At 36.7% G+C, this 20,676-nt stretch overlaps 1 protein-coding gene across 8 annotated transcripts in view; it reads right to left on the bottom strand.

Moving 5' to 3' along the window:
* Window positions 1-20,676, bottom strand: part of FRY (FRY microtubule binding protein) — a 237,615-nt gene that overhangs the window by 71,995 nt on the left and 144,944 nt on the right. For all 8 annotated transcript variants that reach the window (XM_048934593.1, XM_048934595.1, XM_048934589.1 and 5 more), the window contains 13 exons: window positions 19,841-19,973; window positions 16,126-16,233; window positions 11,570-11,825; window positions 10,118-10,300; window positions 9,154-9,240; window positions 7,384-7,643; window positions 6,881-7,070; window positions 6,043-6,167; window positions 5,803-5,860; window positions 3,285-3,376; window positions 2,917-3,089; window positions 882-1,042; window positions 259-369 (listed from right to left, as the gene is read on the bottom strand). In XM_048934593.1, the coding sequence (XP_048790550.1) occupies window positions 259-369; window positions 882-1,042; window positions 2,917-3,089; window positions 3,285-3,376; window positions 5,803-5,860; window positions 6,043-6,167; window positions 6,881-7,070; window positions 7,384-7,643; window positions 9,154-9,240; window positions 10,118-10,300; window positions 11,570-11,825; window positions 16,126-16,233; window positions 19,841-19,973 (1,937 nt within the window). The remainder of the gene's footprint in view (window positions 1-258; window positions 370-881; window positions 1,043-2,916; window positions 3,090-3,284; window positions 3,377-5,802; window positions 5,861-6,042; window positions 6,168-6,880; window positions 7,071-7,383; window positions 7,644-9,153; window positions 9,241-10,117; window positions 10,301-11,569; window positions 11,826-16,125; window positions 16,234-19,840; window positions 19,974-20,676) is intronic.

The raw sequence follows: 20,676 nt of genomic DNA on the forward strand, positions 1-20,676 counted from the left end.
TTTTCAGGTTATTGCTTACTTAATAGCATATATTAGCTTAGCATATATACGTTATGTGCTAAGAAATAACATTTTCTGTTAGAATAATTTTATATTAACTGCCCATTCATATTAGAACACTGCATGAACTGCATGAACACTGCATCTACTGATCAAAATAGAATTTATACAATCACAGTTCTTACAGTAATGGACCCTTTACTCGCGTAGTACAGAGATTAAAATTATTCATCATTGTTGCATTTGGTTAGTACTTACACGTAAATCTTGACAAGCAAGAATGTTATCAAGCCACTTGTATAGATATCCATCAGGGGAAAGACCAACATTGTCAAATACTGGTCCACAGCAGAGCACTGCTGACATGGCCTAAAAAAAGGAAGTGACATTAGTTATGGGGAAAAAAAAAAAAACTGACATTAATAAATCTCTGAGAATTATTTTGGCCCAGATTCAGGCTAATAAGGATGCCATTTTTCTTTTGAAGGAACTGTGTGGTGACAATGGTCACTCAGTTGATGTTGATAGATTGCTATTGACATTTTAGACATGCACGTGTGATACAGAACTGACAGCATATTGAATTTCAGAGTCTAATCCTCCCAGTGAATCTGATAACCTGCTGATGAACAGTTAAGTTAAATAAAATTTTAAAATGCATTCTTTTTTTCAAAATAATTAGTCTTGAAAGTGTCCACAAAGAGAACATAGCATTACTGTTAAATTCAATGATTCCTCTGTATATGTATTTACTAATATAAAAGTAAGCATCAAGTATGACAATTCAAAATGCTGCTACATAGAAGGAAATAAATCCCACAATTACTTGTATTTTGATTGGAAAATTGAAATTATGGATTTTGACAGTAAAACTTTAATACCTTTAATGCACAATATTGGTATCTTGTAATCTGATGATTTCTATCACTGTAACGGTCCAGGGGCGTGAACATAATACTGAAAGGTCCTGCCCACTGGCTGAATAAGATGAAAAGGTGATGTCTCAAGCTCTGCTGAGGGAAAAGAAATCTCCTGTGGTGAACTAAGTGAACAGAAACAGAAATAGTTATGATTTGTTAATTTTAAATAAACATTAATGCGGCAGAGATGATAACATGAATTTCAAATTTCTACAAAAGGAATTTTTCTCTAATCTTCAGTGTGCACTCTAATTCAAAGTCTGTAAGTTCCTTTTTCAAATCTAACAGTGAATTAGATATGTTCTAGTTTATGTATATTTATACTAGCATGTCCACCTGGCTTTAGAAACACCACAGAAGAAACTAATTTCACAATCAGTCTTTTTATGGCCTCTTTCATTCCTTTAGTGGCAGCTATTTACTTGTTTTCTTCCAATCCTGAGAATGCAAGCTCTTATTCTAATACAGTAACTGATAGGGACAAGAAAGGAAAGAAGCTTGGTACCAGCTCATTTACAACAAAAGCATGGTATATTTCCCAAAGAACTGAATTACTTGAGCAAATGAAAAATGATGAATTCTTAACCATGAAAGGTTTAAAAAATTGTAAGAACATGTTTTAGAGAACAGCTTTAGTCCCCCTAAACAAAACACAATGGACGAAGTGTAAGAATGTGCACTGAAGAGAATAGGAAATTCAACTATAAACCATGTTGGAAGCTAGACAGTGCCCAGCTAGACAATACTAACACAAATCAATATGAACAATGATTAAAAATGATAGATGATGACACAATAAACATTTGTTTGCTAGGAGTTATGTGTTATTGCTTCAGTAGTTATTGATATATTTTAAAGCTGTCATATTAATGGAAAATGTATCTCTTCATAGCATTACATACTATATTGAAATGAATCAGTTATTACTGCATTCTCTCAAAACATGCAGTTTAATCATGTAAAATTCATAAATCATGCAGTTGTTTTCTCACATGCCTTGTAAAACGAGAGAATAAATGCAAAGAACACCTTTGCAATTACTCGTGGTTACTAATGTTGGCAACTACTAAGGAAATCCTGCATTTATACTGAGAATGAGAGGAAAGAAATTCAGTATTTTTGTTAGTAGCAGCTAAAAACTTGACATTACTCAGCTCAAAAGGGAATCTTTTTATTTAAATGAGAAGAGCAAGATTGTCATTTTTTTTCTTATGTTGTTCAGTTACTGTACATTTTTTGTGTGTTTTATCTGAATGCAACTATAGGACTTTGATCACATTTGCATTCTTGAAACTTACATTAAAGCACTTACTATTTAATCTCTTATTACACTCTTTTAAATTCCTTTGTATTCATTGTGACAGATGCTGTTTTGTATTGTCATATATAAACTGGAGATTGCAGACATACATAGATTAAGTCCCAGACATTATCTTTCAGTAATTACATGGAGGTTTTTAAAGTATGCTCTTTCCTGATTTTTTTTGCTAACTGAATTACATTATACTTCTGATCTTTTCATTTATAAAGGGTATGAAATCCATCAGAAATCTCTGATAAACAACTACAGTCAGATAGCATGGTAAACACACCTTGGGCAGGATTTCCTCTACATGTAATAGTGTACATTTTCTGCTTCTCCCGTATTTTTAAAGGTCTGCCTGAGTCTATAAAGAGTGGTAATAAAGTCAGGGAGAGGCATACAAGGCCCTGCATTAAAAAGTCCCAGAAGGTCACAGATAATTTCTTAGCTGGGCTTTTAAAGAGAAGGTTCTTACGGATGACTATTACAAGCTTTGATATGCTTTGCTATTTTTTTCTCTGACTCATCACAGACATTTGAACTTCTGCTCCACGTTTCCCTTCACATTTGCAATATGACAATTAACAACCAGTGGCAAACAGAAAAGAAGAAAAAATAAATGACTTTTGCAATAGATACATTAGCTACATTAGATGCAATTTCACAATGCATAAAGACAATTCAGCACCATACCTGGAACACACTGAATCAAGTTGGCAATCATTGCACTGAAATGTGCTCTCATATCCTTTAGGATTTCAACTTCTTTATCATTTTCAGCTTCCAGAAGCATGCGAGTCAGATCAACATACTCTAAGAACAAGGCTCCAAGGGCTAATGTATCTCTTTCTAAGGCTCCATTTGTGCTAGCACAAAGAAAAGTTGTACATTAAATACAATAACAGAGTAGATATATTGCAGCCTCTTCAAGAAGCACATAAAAATCCTTCCCAATCTATTACACAGTTCTTCAAAGAATATACTGACATTAACTCAAGTGTTGTAAACACTGAAAATTATTTCACTTAAAGAGCAGTATTTAAGATAAATGATAGTCCTACCTATCACTTATAACACCAGCATCAGCAAGTAGTTCAAAAATCCGCAGTAACTGCAGTCTTAGTAGATCTCGGCGTTCCCGACGTTTCTTGTTCTTGCAGTTTAAAAACAAAAAAAGTCATTTTTATATGTATAAATGTCTATATGATAAACTAGTAACTGTCTGCACAGTGGAGATCTAAAAAACCTGGTTAAAGCATTTTCTTCAAGACGGAGCTTGACTGCTTTTGGATATTTCGTAGTGACAGTGACTTATACTGACTTACAAGTCAATACAGAATTAATTATCAACACAATTTTGTCTTTACAACTATTCTTGAAGAAACAGTTAATAGGTACCTTAGTTCTCACTGAACACATGGAAATGAAATCATGAAATACTGGATAAAAAAAATAATTATTCAAGGTTCCCGTGCTATCGCCATATAGTATGGACATTCACATTAGCCTTACACCATCTACTTTGTACACTAGACATATTGTGAGGTGAAAGATCAGATACTCCAACCTCAGAATTCTAATATTTTACTGGTTAACCACTCTTGAACTTGGTAATGCTGCAGCTACGTTATCACTCGTATTCAAGTTAGCTCCTTGCAGACAACACTCCTGTACACTGAACTTGGATATGTTGGCTGTACACAGTTAACACACACTTCCAGTAAGACAGTACTGTTGTTAACTGATTCATTGTATCTCACTATCTTCTAGTATTCATTGTACCTACTATCTTCTATCTATCTTCTTCTGTCTTTTTGTGCCGTATTTTGCTCTGAAAGCACTCAAAGACTGTTCCTTGCTGAAGGGCTGAAATGACTTGTTTCCTTCTATCTTGCATCCTCACAAAGGAAAAAGCTTGAGAAGGTCAAAAAGCTGCTTCTGCCCTCAAAGAAATTTGCTGCTTGGACAAGAAAAGCTCAGAGAAAGCTCGAATTTTCCTCTTCACAATGTATGAACAGCTATACTGAATCAGATCAAAGGCTAATCTCACCTCATACTCTGGCCTTGCTGATGGCCAGTAGCAGATGCTTGGGAAAAGAAAGTGACACTTTCCCTGCTTATTCTGACTCAGGACTGGCAGCCAGTAGCAGTTTAGCCAAAGGTTTTGCTCAAATCATTATGCCATTTGATTTGTCCTACTTGAAGGCCTGATTTGTTCCTTTTACGCTTTAAGGGTTCTGGGAAGCATACATGGAGAGAAAACTTCTTTTTTTTATAATACAGTATTGAACATGCACAGCTGTCCCCTGCACCAGCATCACAGCCAGTGCTGTATCACTGCCCCTTGGCAAACTCAGCTGCAGCGCCCACATGGGGGATCTTGTGTACAGTCCATACTGGTTTACCCCTAAAATTATTGGCTGTACTGATAATTCTCTTTCTGTGGCATATGTCTGTTCAAAAAAGCTATTTCTAGTGTGTTGGACAGTTGCCTGCTCACATGGAGGCTTGCCATGTTCTCTACTGCTACCTGACCCATTCAATCACCCTTGGGTTTACCAGTGACAGTGCTTACTGGAAGGTGGCACGATTTGTATCAGGAGAAAGATGGGAATTCACACTGTGGTCTCTTCTTCTCATATATCTATTTCTTATTGAAATTTCCATGCAAAGTGGAAATGGTAAGTTGATGTTTGCCAGACAGAGAGTTATTAAGAACTGTCCATGTAAAACTTAACATAAACTAAGTTCCTGCAAAGTGACTTTTTTGTTGTTGTTTATTACAATATTGGGAACAGCTGAGATCCTCTGCCTATTCGTGACTTATGCTCTTTCTGTTCACTATTTTCTACGTGGTTTCTGCACTAAAGACCATGACTTGGCAGACAGGGACAGCATGCCAAGTCACCATGAGGGTAATTTAATGATGCTGCTGTGGAGAACAGTGCAGTGAATACACAGTATGAAACTGCTGGAGAACCAGGTAAACTAGTCTGGGCAGCGAACGGTATCAATACACTGCTCTCTGTATTCAGCAGAACTGCGTGGACACAACGGCTATGTCTGTACTGCTGAGCAGAGACAAGAACTGCTCAATGCCCCAAAGTCAAGTAGTACAGATGGCCTCATATTCACAGTGCTCCCAAAGACCCCAAGAAATCTGGCTATGCCCATGCTGCCTAGCAGAACTTATGCAATACCTCTCTCAGTCACTGACAGTTTTCTACAAACTGCCTGCTGTAACACAGGGCGACACTACAGCCAAAGCAGTGCTCTTCTAGCATGAACTTGAGATAGCAAATGAGGGGAAGCATGGCAGAGCAAAAGCAGCTGGGGGAGATGAGAGCACTGTGTGTGGTGGCTTCTGGGGCTTGTGCCTGTACACTCTGTATCACTGATCAAATTTAAATTAAACTAAGATTTACTGCAATCATTTAATTTATGTTCTTATATACAGCTATTGTTTCTTGCACACAGAGCTTATCTGGGGATCTTTGTTTTTCAGAGACAAAAAATTTACTATTTTTAAATTCATTTTGCAGTTTAAACAAACTGCTACATTTAATTTCTTCAACTGACCTCTGGTCTTCTTTCTAGGGCTTCTTTCATCAGTGGGTGAAGTTCTTCTACTAATTCCCTACATTGAGGGGAAAAAAAAGGTAAATACAATCCAGTCTTCTCTGACAAGCATCATTTTATTGATTGCATATAAACTAATGTCTAAATTGCAAAACAAAAATTACATCAAAAATTACAACAAAAGCGAAACATTTGAATCAGAAATAAAAAAAACTGACAATATAAGAAATGGGGAAGTACCTGAAAACAAGGGAATTTGTTCTTCCAAATCCTAGTACAAGTGATTCTGTTATTTCTATGCTTTCAAGTCTCATCAAAGGCACTAGCTGCTTTAGTAAGACTCCAACGGATGGAGTTCCAATAGCCTAAAATATATTAAGAAATGATTGACACTTCATAGCCAGGATGTGAATACTGAGTATATATGTTAAAGAAGATAGCACTAAGAATCAATATGTAGTTTAAAACATGTTGAAATAATGTTACCATTATGGATATTAATACACCAGTCTAACTGAATGTCTACTACACCACAGTCATCTCAATAAGGCCTAGCAAATAAATAGATTTGAGAAATCCCTTTACCTTCATTCACATTATAGCAATTTATTTAATTTGCTATTTCATTAAAATATTCCAGTAATTGCATTATAGTGCTACTGCTTCTCTCAGGAGCTACTACTTGAAACAATATTTCAATATTCTTTCATGTCCAGCAGGCATACAATGTGTATTCAGGAATTTCCCTTAATCTCTTTATGCTATAGATTTACAGGAGTCCTTCACAAGTAAAGAAAGGGAATGGCAAGTTAACTTTAACATGTCATACAAAATGTCTATGCTTTGAATATACATCACTCAGAATTCAGAAAATAAAATAAAATACTATTTTGAAAATGCCAAAGCTTTTGCCAAATATTTTTGTCACCTCATGATAAACTTAAGTTTTAGTAATTGCATGCCTTACCCAGCTTGCATAGATCAAAACACTCTCCCAAGCCTTTCATCAGGATTTACTTCCACCAGCATTATTTTACATGCAGATACTGAATAATTTGTTTGAAGCAAGGTGCATCACCTTATTATCGTAGTTCACTGTTCCATCAGGAGTGGTAGCCATGATCTCTGGTGTTGAAGCACGCAAGTGTCCTGGGCTCATGATACTGGGCTTTGCTACTCCAAAACAGAGAATCAGATAGTTTCGCCATAAAGTAACATAGTTGTCTCCACTGCTTGCTGTACTTGTTTTCTTTGCGTTGACTGGAATACTGGAATTTAAAAACAAATTAAATTATTAAAATCATTTCCCAATCTTAAGTACACAATGTCTTGACATACATTAAAAGGGAATAGAACATGTGCAGCCATCACTTAATGTTCATCAGGACATCATATGTGCAAAAATCAATGAAGGTAGAGAACTAGAGCATTCCACATTACAAGCTGCAATTATGTAACTCAAAACTGAATGTCTGGGTAACAACTCCACAGGTCTTAGACACCAATTCTGAAATGTGAGACTAATACAGCCTGTAGAAAAATGACACAAACCTATAAAAGTGAAAGCTACAAGCCACTTACTTTGGATCCACAAGAGGCATTATCAGCTGTAGCCTAGTGAAAGCGTAGGGCCAAGCATAGCTGAGAGCAGTAGGACAATGTTTTGGTAAATTCTCCTGCCTAAGAAAACTGAAGAGGCAGAGAACCCATGGGTCTTTAACAGACTGTGCAAATATCCAGACATGGGAAGGACTTTTCACATCGTAATGGCTATTAACTAAGACTGCATTCCACTCCACCAGCCATTGCAAATCCACACTGTGTGTTAAAGGGATTGTTGTCTGTGAAGAGAAAAAAAAAAATCACAGCCAAATTAATTTATTTCCAGCCATGCTTCCCCTCAGTATTTGTCTTTATTTTCCAGCTTTATGGCCAACTTCTATAGGATTTTTTAGATTAACACTTTTATGCTTCTAGTCAACATAGACGCTTCTAGCTCAGGAGTCTCTTGTATTAGGCTGCAGTCTGTAACAAGTATAGACTGTCCTTATGTTCATCATCTGAACAGCCAGACAGGGCCTCAGGCATGATTAAGACTCCACCATGCAATGCTGGTCTGATAAATACCAGTGTCATCAGTAAATATTCTCCGGAATTCAGAAGGGTATTTGAATATGTGTCCATGATAGAATCACAGAATCAGAGAATGGCTGAAGTTGGAGGGACCTTAACGATCATCTAGGTCCAAACCCCTGACATAGGCAGGGTTGCCACCCACTAGCTCAGGCTCCTCAGGGCCCCATCCAACCTGGTCTTGAATGCCTTTAGGGATGGAGCATCCACAACCTCACCAGGCAACCTGTGAGGCTTCAGTGCCTCACCAGTAAAAAATTTCTTCCTAATATCTGTCTTAAATCTTCCCTCTTATTTTAAAGCCATTCCTTCTTGTCCTACCATATCAGACCATGTAAAAAATCTGTCCCTCTCTGGTGTCTAAGCTCCTTTCAAGTACTGGAAGGCTGCACTGAGGTCTCCCTGGAGCCCTCTCTCCAAGCTAAACAAGCCCAGCTCCCTCAACTTTTCTTCTCAGATGTGCTACAGCCATCTGAGCATCCTCCTGGCCCTCCTCTGGACCCACTGTACCATGTTCACATCCCTCTCATACTGCAGGACCCAGGCTTGGACACAATACTCCAGATGGGGCCTTACAAAGGCAGAAGGGGTACAATCCCTTCCCCCTTCTGGCTGACCAACTTCTTTTGATGTAGCCCTGGATACAGTTGGCCTGCTGGGCTGCAAGAGCACACTGCTGGCTCATGATCACCTTTTGTTCATCAGGACACCCAAGTCCTTCCTCATAAGCATTTAAGCAATTTTAATCCACTTTAAATCCTGCTTCCTTCAGTGGCAAGTAGGGTTCTCATTCTATCAACAAACCATTTCTGTAGAGCAAGTTAGTTAAACAAGAGCCCACAAGAAAAATTGGATTCATTATACCTATGAAATGCTCTAGATACTGTGTTTAGGTATGCATATACAGGTACTTCTAAGCATGCATGGGAGCTACAACTTACCTCTTCCTGAACTTCCAAGACCAATGAGAGCAGTGACTGAGTTCCAACCACCTCAAGCATTATATGACATTGATAACAAGACTTTCTCAATGGTTCTTCCAGAAGCAATAGACAGGTGATGCCTGTAATATTATGGAGTTTTGGAGCTCCTGGGCAGATGGCTAGAGCCTTAAAACTGTGTGATTTCTTTAATTCCTAGCAGTTGTGCTCTTAGTACATCATGTCTTATATTTGTTATGTCAATCTCTACTAGCAGTAACAGTGAAGTACTACTTACTGAATCTGAAACAGCCACATGAATAAAACTCTCAAGAATAGAAGAACTTAACTGATCCATGACATCAATCATAGGCCTGTCGTCATCCTGCATAACACAGAGAACATAAATTAGCTGTTTTCCTTACCATTTTTTTTCTGTTCTTCTGGTACATGAAACAGACCATCTAAAAATTATGCCATGAATCTAAAACGGCAAAAAAAAACCAACACCAAATACTTTGGTAGTGAAGCATGCATTTTGCCCTTTCCTCATAAAACTTAGAACCAAATCCATGCTGCAGTTCTAAATTAAGATAACTTCTGGCTATAGCTCACTGCTATAAAATCACATATAAGAAAATATTGTATAACTCCAGATAGCTGGTATCAAAAGACTGAAAAATTAGCTTACTGATTATTAGAACATTGCTATGAACACATGTATTTGTGTTCTTAAGGCATTTAGATACTTGCTAAGCTGTGAGCACCAGCACACAGGACTCTCCATGCTTCTGTATCAGTAAAAAGGACTTAAGAGACCTTTACTAGACAAGGAAAACGTATGTGAATAATCTTACATGTGTTTTATGCTGTGTTTTTTATAAAATGGTATGCTGAAGGAATGAGTTTCATTTCCAATATTCATTTCCAATACAAATATGTAATGCTGACAATACAAAAATGATCCATTCAGCCAAAAAAAATAGTGTGTTGCACATTTACGTCATGTCAAGAGAAAATATGAAGTTGTTGTACAAGTTTCAGATTGAACAAATTCTTGTACAGGGTGCATGCCCAGCAAGCTACAGAAAGGTTTGCAATGTTAAGGTGAACAGAAATGGAAAGCTCATATAAAAAGTTAATAAAAAAACTAAATACATTCATGCTGCACTGTAGCAACTGCTAAAAGTAACAGTAATACCACTTTTGATCTTTAGCTTTGGAAAACACTAACTCCAAGTTGCAGAAAAGGAAAACCATACCTCTGCCTGGCCAAGTGCCAGGAATAAAGCACGGATCTCTCTGAGAATTAAAACAGCCAGTTTACGGGTAGCAACCTGGAAACTACACAGCAGAACCAGCGCAAATCCTTCAACTGCATGTAGTACGTTAGAATAGGGGCTTCTTTCAGTCTGTATCCTGTGGCTGGATCCATTTGGTATCAACTGTAGAATGATGCAAGGGGAAAAAAAATGAAGCAATATTGTTTGGAAACTAGATCTCTCAGAAATATTCTATTTAACTACAACGCATAAAGAATCAAGATGCAGAGGCCTTGTAAATGCTAAGTTTGATACAGAAAGCATTCCCTCAAACCACTGAGTTTTGTTGTTTTAACATACCCTATTCCACAAAACCTATGCATGAGCATTTGTTTGGTTAGACCCCTCTTTATAAACTGCAGTTCAACTCTCTGTTTTATTCCATTCTTTACTAAAAGATGAAGAAGTAAATCACACTGCCAAGATTTTGCAGTTTTCCTGCTTCAGAGAGCAGGATCCCCAGGTCCTATCACAGAATCACAGAATCACAGAATGACCCAGGTTGGAAGGGACCTCAAGGATCATGTAGTTCCAACCCCCCTGCCTGGCAGGGCCACCAAACATACACATTTAGATCAGGACATACACATTTAGATCAGGACATACACATATCAGATCTATGATACTGTAGAAGGCAGCTCTATGAAGGGATATGTGGCCTCTAGAAACTTATACCAAAGAGGACCCCACCAGTAAGTGCAGTAGTATTTACTGAAGAGTATTAGAGGCTTTCTCTTTCTCACATTTTTAAACTACTATTATTTATGAATAATGCTTCTCTGCAATATAAAGCAGACACCATGCTTGCACAAAAGAAAAAATTTCCAAAGTGACTGGGTAAGGTGATAAGAAGTCTGAAAATCATCTCTCACAATGAAAATACCTAAGGGACAGTGAAGATGGAAGGAGCAGGAGCAAAGCTGCTCAGTTCCCAGGAATGTCAGTAGCACATGAATACAGCAGGCTGTAAGAAACAATCATATTACCTGGTGTTTTTGGATTAATCAAATGAAATGTCTATAGGAAAGGAAGGTCCACTTCACTGTTCCCAACATTACATTCCCACTAGCATTGTTAATCAGTTTCAGTCCTGGGAAAATATTCTTCTGCAACAACTACACAGACATATTTCACTTGATGAGCTTTTGCTGACATGCTTACTTCAGTTTGATATGCATTCTCTCCTGTTGCTCAACAATAACATCTGCTGTATTACACAAGGAAATGTCTGTCCTCAAAAGACTGCTGAACTAATTACCTTAAAAAATCTTATGTGGTGTGAATTCTTCTCAGGTGAGTAAATACGAAACACAAAATACAGAAGCACAAAGGAATACAATTTCTGCCTTTAATTAGTATAAACGCTTGGACATAAAACTCGTCATTTCATACCTCTGAAGATCTGGCTTTTGCCTGTTCAGCAGCTTTTCCTGGAGTGTGTATGACAAGCTTCCACTGTGTGAGCAACTGTAGCAGCAACTTCAGTGAAGTGTCAAGTAGGGTATGATGCATATCATTCACTTCACGTAACAGAAAATTAGTAAAACCAAAGAGCACATCCTCCCGCCAGTCAACAAAGTCAACAAGTAGACCCTGAAGAGAATTTTGTGCAATGTGTCGAAGTTCATCATCCATATGGATAGATAGCCTGTAAGTAGAAGTAAATCTCAGGTAATGAAAATCTAGGGAGCATTTATTGTGGTAACAAGCAAGTTTCTCAGTAAATTAACACTGATGGAAAATTCTCAGTGCCATGTAAATGGCTATCATGGTTTTATTATTACTGATCACAATTAACACCCTTAGACTGTTTTCACTGTTATTCTTTCTACAGTAATACGTGAACATATTCACAGATCCAAAAGAATTGCTTCACTCCTAAAAGGTATGTATACAATTTGGCAACTCTGCTTTCTCCCCAAACAAATAACAGTTTTGCTTTAGTCAGTTACGTACTGTGAACCATTTCTACTTCATTGTGATACAAGAGTAAGCTTTTTGATTTTATAATCTATCAAATTGCTTACTTTCAATTTAGAAATAGAAGAATTGCAACACTTATGTTGCCTAACAGCTAAAATGCAATTTTAGCCAAGAAGAAAATCCCAATTATGGAAAGCAAATCTTCAAAAGAAATAAAAATAAGCATTTCCATCAAAAACTACTTCATGTTTTAATCAACTTAGGACAGGGAATTAGGAAAACCAGGCTAAGGACATTCCATACTTTTAAAAACTCACCTCATACCCTGAAAGTCCTTTCATCAGATTCAGATTCAGATTCAGATTCAGATTTTCTAAATTTCATTTGTATCTAAATTTGCATTGTGCTGATGTTCTCTTTCAACACAGAAAATCTGTACGCATTGACACAAAATTTAACAAACCACATCTGTGTTGGTAGCCTGGCAGAACAAAGTAAATTCAGATCACTCTGCCTTGCAATTCCTGGTTCACTGACTTTATGATATTTTTTGTTTTTATTGCCCAAGAGACCATAATTTTCTGGAGCGTGTCAGCACTCATTTTTGAAGTATTTAATCTATGTTTAATAGAGTAGCTGAAAATTCATTGGAAAGAAAAGGATAGAAATCGAGGGAGAAAAAAACAAAAAAACACACCAGACAAATAGAGGGGAGTAAAATTCCAATTGGTTAAAATTGTATGATAAGATGGAGCTCAGAACAATTTCAGTCCATTGTAGCTGCATAAGGGACATTTTAGTTATGTAAAAGGAAAGAAATTTGTCCTCCTGTGAATATGACTCTAAAAATAACTATAATGTTTTAATATCATTTTTAATAACGGTGTCTTTTCATATGAATTTGGAATCACAGTATTTTGCTGTGCTAGGGAAGGACTGTTTCTTTCTCATCTTTGGATTGCCATAAACCAAAGCAAAGCAAGACCCCTGAGACAATGATTAAGCTATCCAGGAAATGACTTCCACAGTGACACAAATAATGGAAAAGGAGGTACAGAAGATGTACATCTACAAACCCAACTTACTGTGCAATGACACTGACCACTACCCAATGAGAATAAATTCAATTGAGCATGAAAATACATTTCTGTACTTCTACCATATCACAGGTAGCTTGAGGGTGCAAGTAAATGCTTGTTGGTACTTGAATCTGATAAACTTAAAACCTAGCTTTGGAATTTGTAATGAATGGTTCCAGTGGGCAGTAAAGGGGTAAAAGGTACAGCATTTACTTGGCATCTGCTGTACTGCTTTAATTTTAATACAGCTGTCCTGGAAGAAAGTCTTGCTGTAGAGTTACAGATTCCTTCTGCAAACTGCCAAAAGACACATCTGTTGTGAGGATGAAAAATTAAAACCAAACAGTGAACAAAAGAACCCATTAACCCTAACATGTTATTTTATCTTCAGTGAGAAGAAAATGTTTAACCACCTTCCATCCAAACAACAAAGCCCTGCACAAAATCACTGCAAAACAGATTTTCAGGTTCTATTAAAAAATTTTAAATCTTTCAAAATCTTTCATTCTTGTATTGATTTAGTCTCAAAATCTAATCACCTCAGACTAAGAAAAGAAATAATATTGTAATAAGATTTATGATGTGATAAGAGAACAGCAATGACTAATCTCCTGGAATTACTTTTTCCACAGCTGGGAAAAGTAGTGAATCCAGACCCAATGGATTATATATGGAATATAGACAATGCAGAAGCAGCTCTGTTGCTGGGGTAGCCTGCAGACTTACGTTAAGATAAGGACAGGTATTACTTCCTTAAACAGTTTATTTTCTTCTTCAGTGAAGCTGTACTTCTGTAGACCATTTTCAGTCCACACTATCATATTTTAAACAAACCTAATTTTTTCAACCTTTCTGCCTGGTTTATATGTTTTAAATCATTCATTTTCTGTTTTCCTCTGGTCAGTCTCTTCTTAACTGCAGCACATCCGCCTGGACACAGCTCTTCAAATCAGGCATGACGCTAATTAGAGGGTAACTTTTTCAAGTATTTTAGACATTTCTATTTACACCAGGGTATAAGGTTTGCCTCTTCACAGTAACATCTTGTGCTCAGTAACTTTCTTGTGCTCAGTTTGTGACCCACTGTAACCCAAAGATCCTATTCCACAATTCTGAGACCCGACCCAGTTCTTTCAACACTATAGTATACGTTGCCTGGATCATGAATTGGCTGTTGACTGTTTTCTGATAAAAAAAAATTTCCAACATATTACACATCCATTTATGTTTACCTAAATTCTGTTTCCTTTCCTGTACTTGAGAATCTGTTTTAAAACAGTATCAATGGCTTAGAAATGCTTTAGTGACAATAGGCACAGAAGATGAGAACTTCCCAAAGGTCCTGCTATGGAAGAATGGACAGACATGCAACTGCATCCAAACATGTCCTGGAGATGCTGTTCTCAGTTCCTCTTGATATCTCACTTCCTTTCAGAGCCAAGGACTAAGATTACCAAACTGACCTACTGCTTACAACGTCCCAGCATGGTAGTCCCCCAAGAAATGCTTACAATGCTAACTGTAGCTAAACAATCACAAACAGTCCTTTCTGCATAAAGTTTGAGGTTTGAAGAAGGAGAAAGCAGTGGTTATTTTGACATTTCTAAGATGTAAGGAAAGAAGAACTAATTTATGAAGAAATTCACATCAGTGACTATACCTTCTGAATTCTACAGAAGTTATTTCCGAGGTCTGATCTTAACAATCCTCTGTGGTCAAAGAGCAGAACAGACATATGCTTTCTACCAGCTTTGTTAAGATCATTAGTAAGGACGGAAAGCTGGTTAAAATATTGGATTAAAGGCAAACATGTCCCATATCATTTTCCTTAATTGGGATTCATGTCTAATGTGGTATCTGTATAATTTGATAATGTAATGATTTGAAACAACACATAACTGATCTATAGCAGGATGTAAATACAAGGAAATCAAGCTTGCCACGGGGAACAGCACCTTTACCCTTTTGGTTTGTTTGGCTGTCTGTGCTCCTTACCACTAGCAGAATTAATTGATTCATTGCTCTAGTGCATCACTGGGAGTTGGCTGTTCACAGAATACAAAAAAATGCTTTTGCACATAACCCTCCGACTCCCACATCTGCCATTCCTCACAGATATTTGAAAGATTTCAAAAACAAGAACAGAGTGGAAAATATTGTTTTGCCACAGTTACACGATAGCAATATGTTGCTAGGGCCTTGTGGCTTGATTTATCACCAGATCTACTTACAAGCACATGCTGAAAACTTCGACTTGCATACTAGAACTGAAGTGTACCGCACAGAGCTTTGTGTACTGACTAGCACTTGTTATCATAATTATTTACAGTAAGTCACAGTTGTGACGTCCTGAAAAATAACCATGAACGTGTTCTACACTACCTTCTGCACTGAAGTGAAGTATACCTATATAAATTCAATATCTAAATAAATCCAAGCAGGGAGGATAAGAAATTAAAACTTTACTTTCTGCCTTATAACAAAATCAATTTTATAAAAACTATTATTATCAATTAATCTAAAAAGTATTTGGAAACATATCACATGCAGAATATTCTATTTTGCCAAATGGGTGGGAATTGTGAACCAAAACTAAATGTTCATTTTCTTGTTTTTCCACTACACAGAAAAAAAAAAAAAAAACCACTCTTCTGTTAATTAGCATGGTGTGATGGTTAAAAAAAAGTAATAAATAGTGAGCATCTTGTAACCTAGGCATTGATGATAAAGAGCTCTAGATTATATATTTATTCTCTTAGAAAATTAAGAGTCTATAATTTAAACACAATGGCTGTAAAATGATGCTGGAACTTCTGTCTCTTATCCATTAACAGAAGACTATTTTTTATATGGATGTGGCTTTGTCTAAGAAAGCACTACACACTTTGTGGCTCAGTTTTCTATTCTGCTCCCCTTCAGCAGTTGTTTAATGATTGAACAGCTTACCTTGCCAGCAAGTCGATCAACTCAAGTTTTGACATTCCATCAGGAAGCAATCGAGGAATAGCAGCAACACATGTTCTGAACAGATCAATTTTTGGTTTTCTCTCACCACTGGAAATTTAAAACAAAATTTTAATTGCACAAGTACTGGTGTTAAAGGATCCACCTACAGTTCTGCAGAGAAGGGATGGACAATAATGGAGCACCAGAGGCCTCATATGAGGACAGAAAGAAAATCACTAACAATGAAACAGGGAAACTGCTCTTGAATAAAAAATTCTGATTTTGGCATTTTTCATTCACAATATTCATACAAAGTATTTACACAGTACTTGAAAAGTACACTATTATTGACTTACTGCTTTTCTCTGGCAGATATATCAAAATAGAGTTACAACATGGGAGGACTCCTCCATCAAGATCAGCTTTTGCATGATGTAAGTAATGAGGAAAAAGCTGGGCATGTTCTCCATCCCAGTGCAGCTTCAGTCCATTAACTGAATAAAGTAAATGGTGAACACCTAAGAAGGCCAAATAACAGCAGAACCAGACTGTTGCCCTCAAGAGGGCACAAACCTGTGGAAACCATGCTGCATCCATAATTACACTGAGAGAGAAGTGCTCTTTAGAGGTGGGTAGGGCCAGAGAGTTTCTGTTGATCTCTGGCAGAGATAGCAGTTATGGAGCAATCATTATCAGCTAAAACACGTTACAGTAGCCCCAAGGCTGCTCTAATCTCTGAAATGGTTTAACTGTTCCTGTACAGCCTGAGAAAGTGGTTCTGTTTAAAGTCCACTATGAACCAGAAACTAGGTTGAGAGTCCTTAATTTTTCTAAAAGTAGTTCAAGTTTCAGCTGCTGATTATTTTCATGACAGATGCAATCCTGATTTCTTTCCCATAACTTTTTTGAAGAACAAAGAAGTTCTTGCGACAGACCCTGGAATATTTTTCATGCTTTTTTACCTTGCTGATTACTTGGCTATGCAGGATAAAGGAAGTAGTTAGAGCATGACAGCATTTTAAAATGCACAGTTTTTTCCCACAATACTATTCACTATTAATCTTCAATGTGGGGACACTGCATTTGGATAGCTAACTTTTGAGTTCAGCCCCAGAGAAAACCTGAAGACGATGTTATCCCACAAATCTAAAATAAGATTTAGAGTGTATCTCTGATTATTTACTGAAATAATAGGTACAGAATAGGCATAAAGTGACACTAGGCTTACTTACTTAATTCAAGGATTAAAGACAGTTTTGCACTGTCACTTGAATCCCGTTCTTTCTCTTAACACTCCTATATGCTTACCAGCTTGGATACGTATTATCTTAACAAAATGGCATGGTAATGTCTTTAATAGATTAATTAAAATTGTATAAAATGGGGAAACAATTTTCACAATGAACTATCTCTGCTTTATAATACCTGCACCACATATCCAACAGACACAACTTGAAAGTAGGTGTCAGCAACTGACTCGAAAAAGTGTAAAACAAAACATCCCTTTTGACAGCTTGGTTACAAAGAAATCCCTTTGGACTACTGTCACTGATGTAAACAGAAGTTAGACTAATCACTACTGGAAAATACTGTATTATGGTTTTAAAAAACAAAAGTGCTATCAGTAATTTTATCTGCACAAAAACAAATGAGTCTTCCTTGCCGACTTAAAGTGGAAAGTGAGCTTTGCTGAGTTTCATTATTATCAGACCCTAGAGATTGTAAACAGTTTGTGCAGTTAAAAATGAGGCATGCAAAATAATAATCTGAGAGGAAACAGTAATGAGGGCAAGTGAGTAATTATTTATAAATATAAAATCTGTGGGTGTTCTGTGGCTTATCAGCCGCTCAGAAGTCTAGCAGGAGAAGATCCAAGTTTGAGGCTCAAGTTCCCGTCTTATCTGAGCTACCAGGCACAGCATGCAAAGTGCCTGGCAAGCAGGCTCTGACACGGCTCTGCGCTCATCTCTGGCTGCCTCAGGATCCAGCAGGATGAGCTCTGGATGAAGACACCAACAGCTGTCCTTAGGTGGAAGTCTGCTTCCATACCTGCAGTAGGGCATTTTAGCTAGGTACTGATAGCAAAATCTTCGAAGTGCCAGTAAAAACATGTTTATATACCTTATTCTGACTAAATCCTGGAAATTAACTATAACCAGTAATGAAATTCATATCCCACTGGAGGGTGCAAAGAAAACGCAGTTTATAGTGCTGTATCCAGGTACAAAAGCCCATAAGAACTCAATTATTTAATTCTGGTGAACTGTGAAATTCTGTGAATACAGTGATGAGCAATTACATAAAAACAATACATTGGCTTTTTCAGTAATCATGCACACTACAGTTTTTAAAAGGGTTGTTTTAAAAGAAGTCGATAGTTAACAGTTAATGAAGTTGCTCAGAAGTTGACATAAGTTTAGGTTAAGACTGATAACAAAACACATTAAATTTTATTTTTTTCCATGGAAGAACAAGAAAAAACGTGATATAATGTGTTTTTCTTTTCTCTTGCATTTTTTACTGAATTATGTTCCATCTGGATAAAAGGCTGTTCTGGTTACAGCACAGAAATGCAGTTAACTTACATGGCCAGCTGTAGACCACCCAGCCTTCCAAACTTTATGTCCCTGGTAAAGGTTGCTACCAAACCAAAAGTCTTCCTGAAACTTAAAACTCACAAGTCTAATTATTCACTGATTCTGAAAATAAACCGCGCTTCAGTGATGCTGAGAAACCACAGAAAGGAAATTAGAGCTAAGATGAAGTACGCTTCTCATCTAAGTGCTGACTGTTCTACCTATTATCTTCTGGAAATTAAGTGTGAGTTTGAAAATTCATTTTTCCTCCTCTTTCAAACAGTTGGACACCCAACAGTAATATGAAAACTGACTGCAAATACTGAGCAATACAGTCCATGATACTACAAGAAAAATATGAACTATTACCAGGCAGTAATGTTGGCATTTCATATAAATAAACTGAGACAAAGCTAAAGACACAAAGAGTTTAAAATCTCATCTGGCTCATCACAGCAACAAGCAAGGGCAAAGGAAAGGCGTTAAAACATAGAGATTATATCAGCTGTAAACTGATGGTTGAGTTTGGCCATCATTCATCACACTGAAAGTCCACCTCACTAGAATTCTCCCCTGGAAACTTCCCTCATTATTCAGTTCAGACGAGAATGCCAAAAGCAGCTGTTGAACACTGGCTGAGATGTACACTGGTTTGATTCCAGTCCAGTGGAATACTTTTCAAATTCAAGACTGTTATGAAAAGGTGACTTGGGTTTTTAAGGAATAATTTATTTTGATTATAGGTATGCACAGTAATGAGAATTTTGAAACATCACTTAGTATTAACAGGGATTTACAATTTTTTTTTTTTCATTTATTTTGAACTTCGGTGATGCAACAATACTTTAAAACTGTTCTAAACATAGGCTGGTAGAATTTCCATGGACTTTGCAAATTCTACCATCTAAACATTCTTAAGACACACACAGAGATTTTGGCAGTATTGAGAGAGTCAGTTCAATTCCAAACACTGTAAAAAGCAGAGATGCACGCTCAACTTATCATAAACAGTTTTTCAGTGTACATAAGCTAACTGTTTCTTGCTGATTCTCTGATGACCCAAGATAGACAGAAACAGTGCAAAAGTTCTAAAATTGCACCTCAGTATTTAATGGGATTTGTTGTTCTTTAACACTCACGTGATCATGTCTTCAGGTTCTTTGTTAAGCATCTGTATGTTGGTTAGCATCATGCACCGCCCCACCTCCTTGTCAAGATGTCTGAGTATGTTGTCCACAGCTTTTCTCACTTGGGAATAATACAATGACATACCTGCAATAATATGCACTTTGTATCATCTGTGATATTTGTAGATGTGTGTATTTTGAAAAAGAAAGCTGCTCAGTCAAGCTGTATTGTATAAGTTAAGAACAATGTTTTACACATGATACAGCATATCCATTAGTACAGATATCTCAACTCAGAGATGGAATATGTGACCTTCTCCAAAAATTACTGTACATAAAAGTAGCCCAAGTGATATAAATACATATTTCCCAATGGAGTAATGGAAAAATACCTGGTCAAAAATATGTCTGTACACGGAAAAATAAAACTGCAGTTTGCCAAGCTATATATTTGGTGACTTTTCACAACAGAGGTAAAAGATCTTATCTAGTAGCAAGGTTTAGAAACGACAAGCATGGGAAAAAAAGGAATCTGAACAAGCTCTTCTAAATCTTCTCTCATATGGAAATAAGTGTCATGCTATTTTATGTGAAATGCAATATTAGATACACAGCTTTAAAGGTATTAATGAAAATCAAATACTTCACAAAAAAAAACTTCCATGCTCTCTTCTTCCATATTAATCAAACGCTAAAATTTTAATTTTCTTTATCAAATTTAAGATTAATAACACCAAATAATATATTCTAATCAGCTATCTCCATTCAATTCTCCTGTTTAATAAAGACAACATTACCTTAGAACTTCAAAATGACATCAATTTTCAAATTTGATTAAATCAAAAGTT

Source organism: Lagopus muta, chromosome 1 (genome assembly GCF_023343835.1).
Source record: "Lagopus muta isolate bLagMut1 chromosome 1, bLagMut1 primary, whole genome shotgun sequence".
NCBI classification, from domain to species: Eukaryota; Metazoa; Chordata; class Aves; order Galliformes; family Phasianidae; genus Lagopus; species Lagopus muta.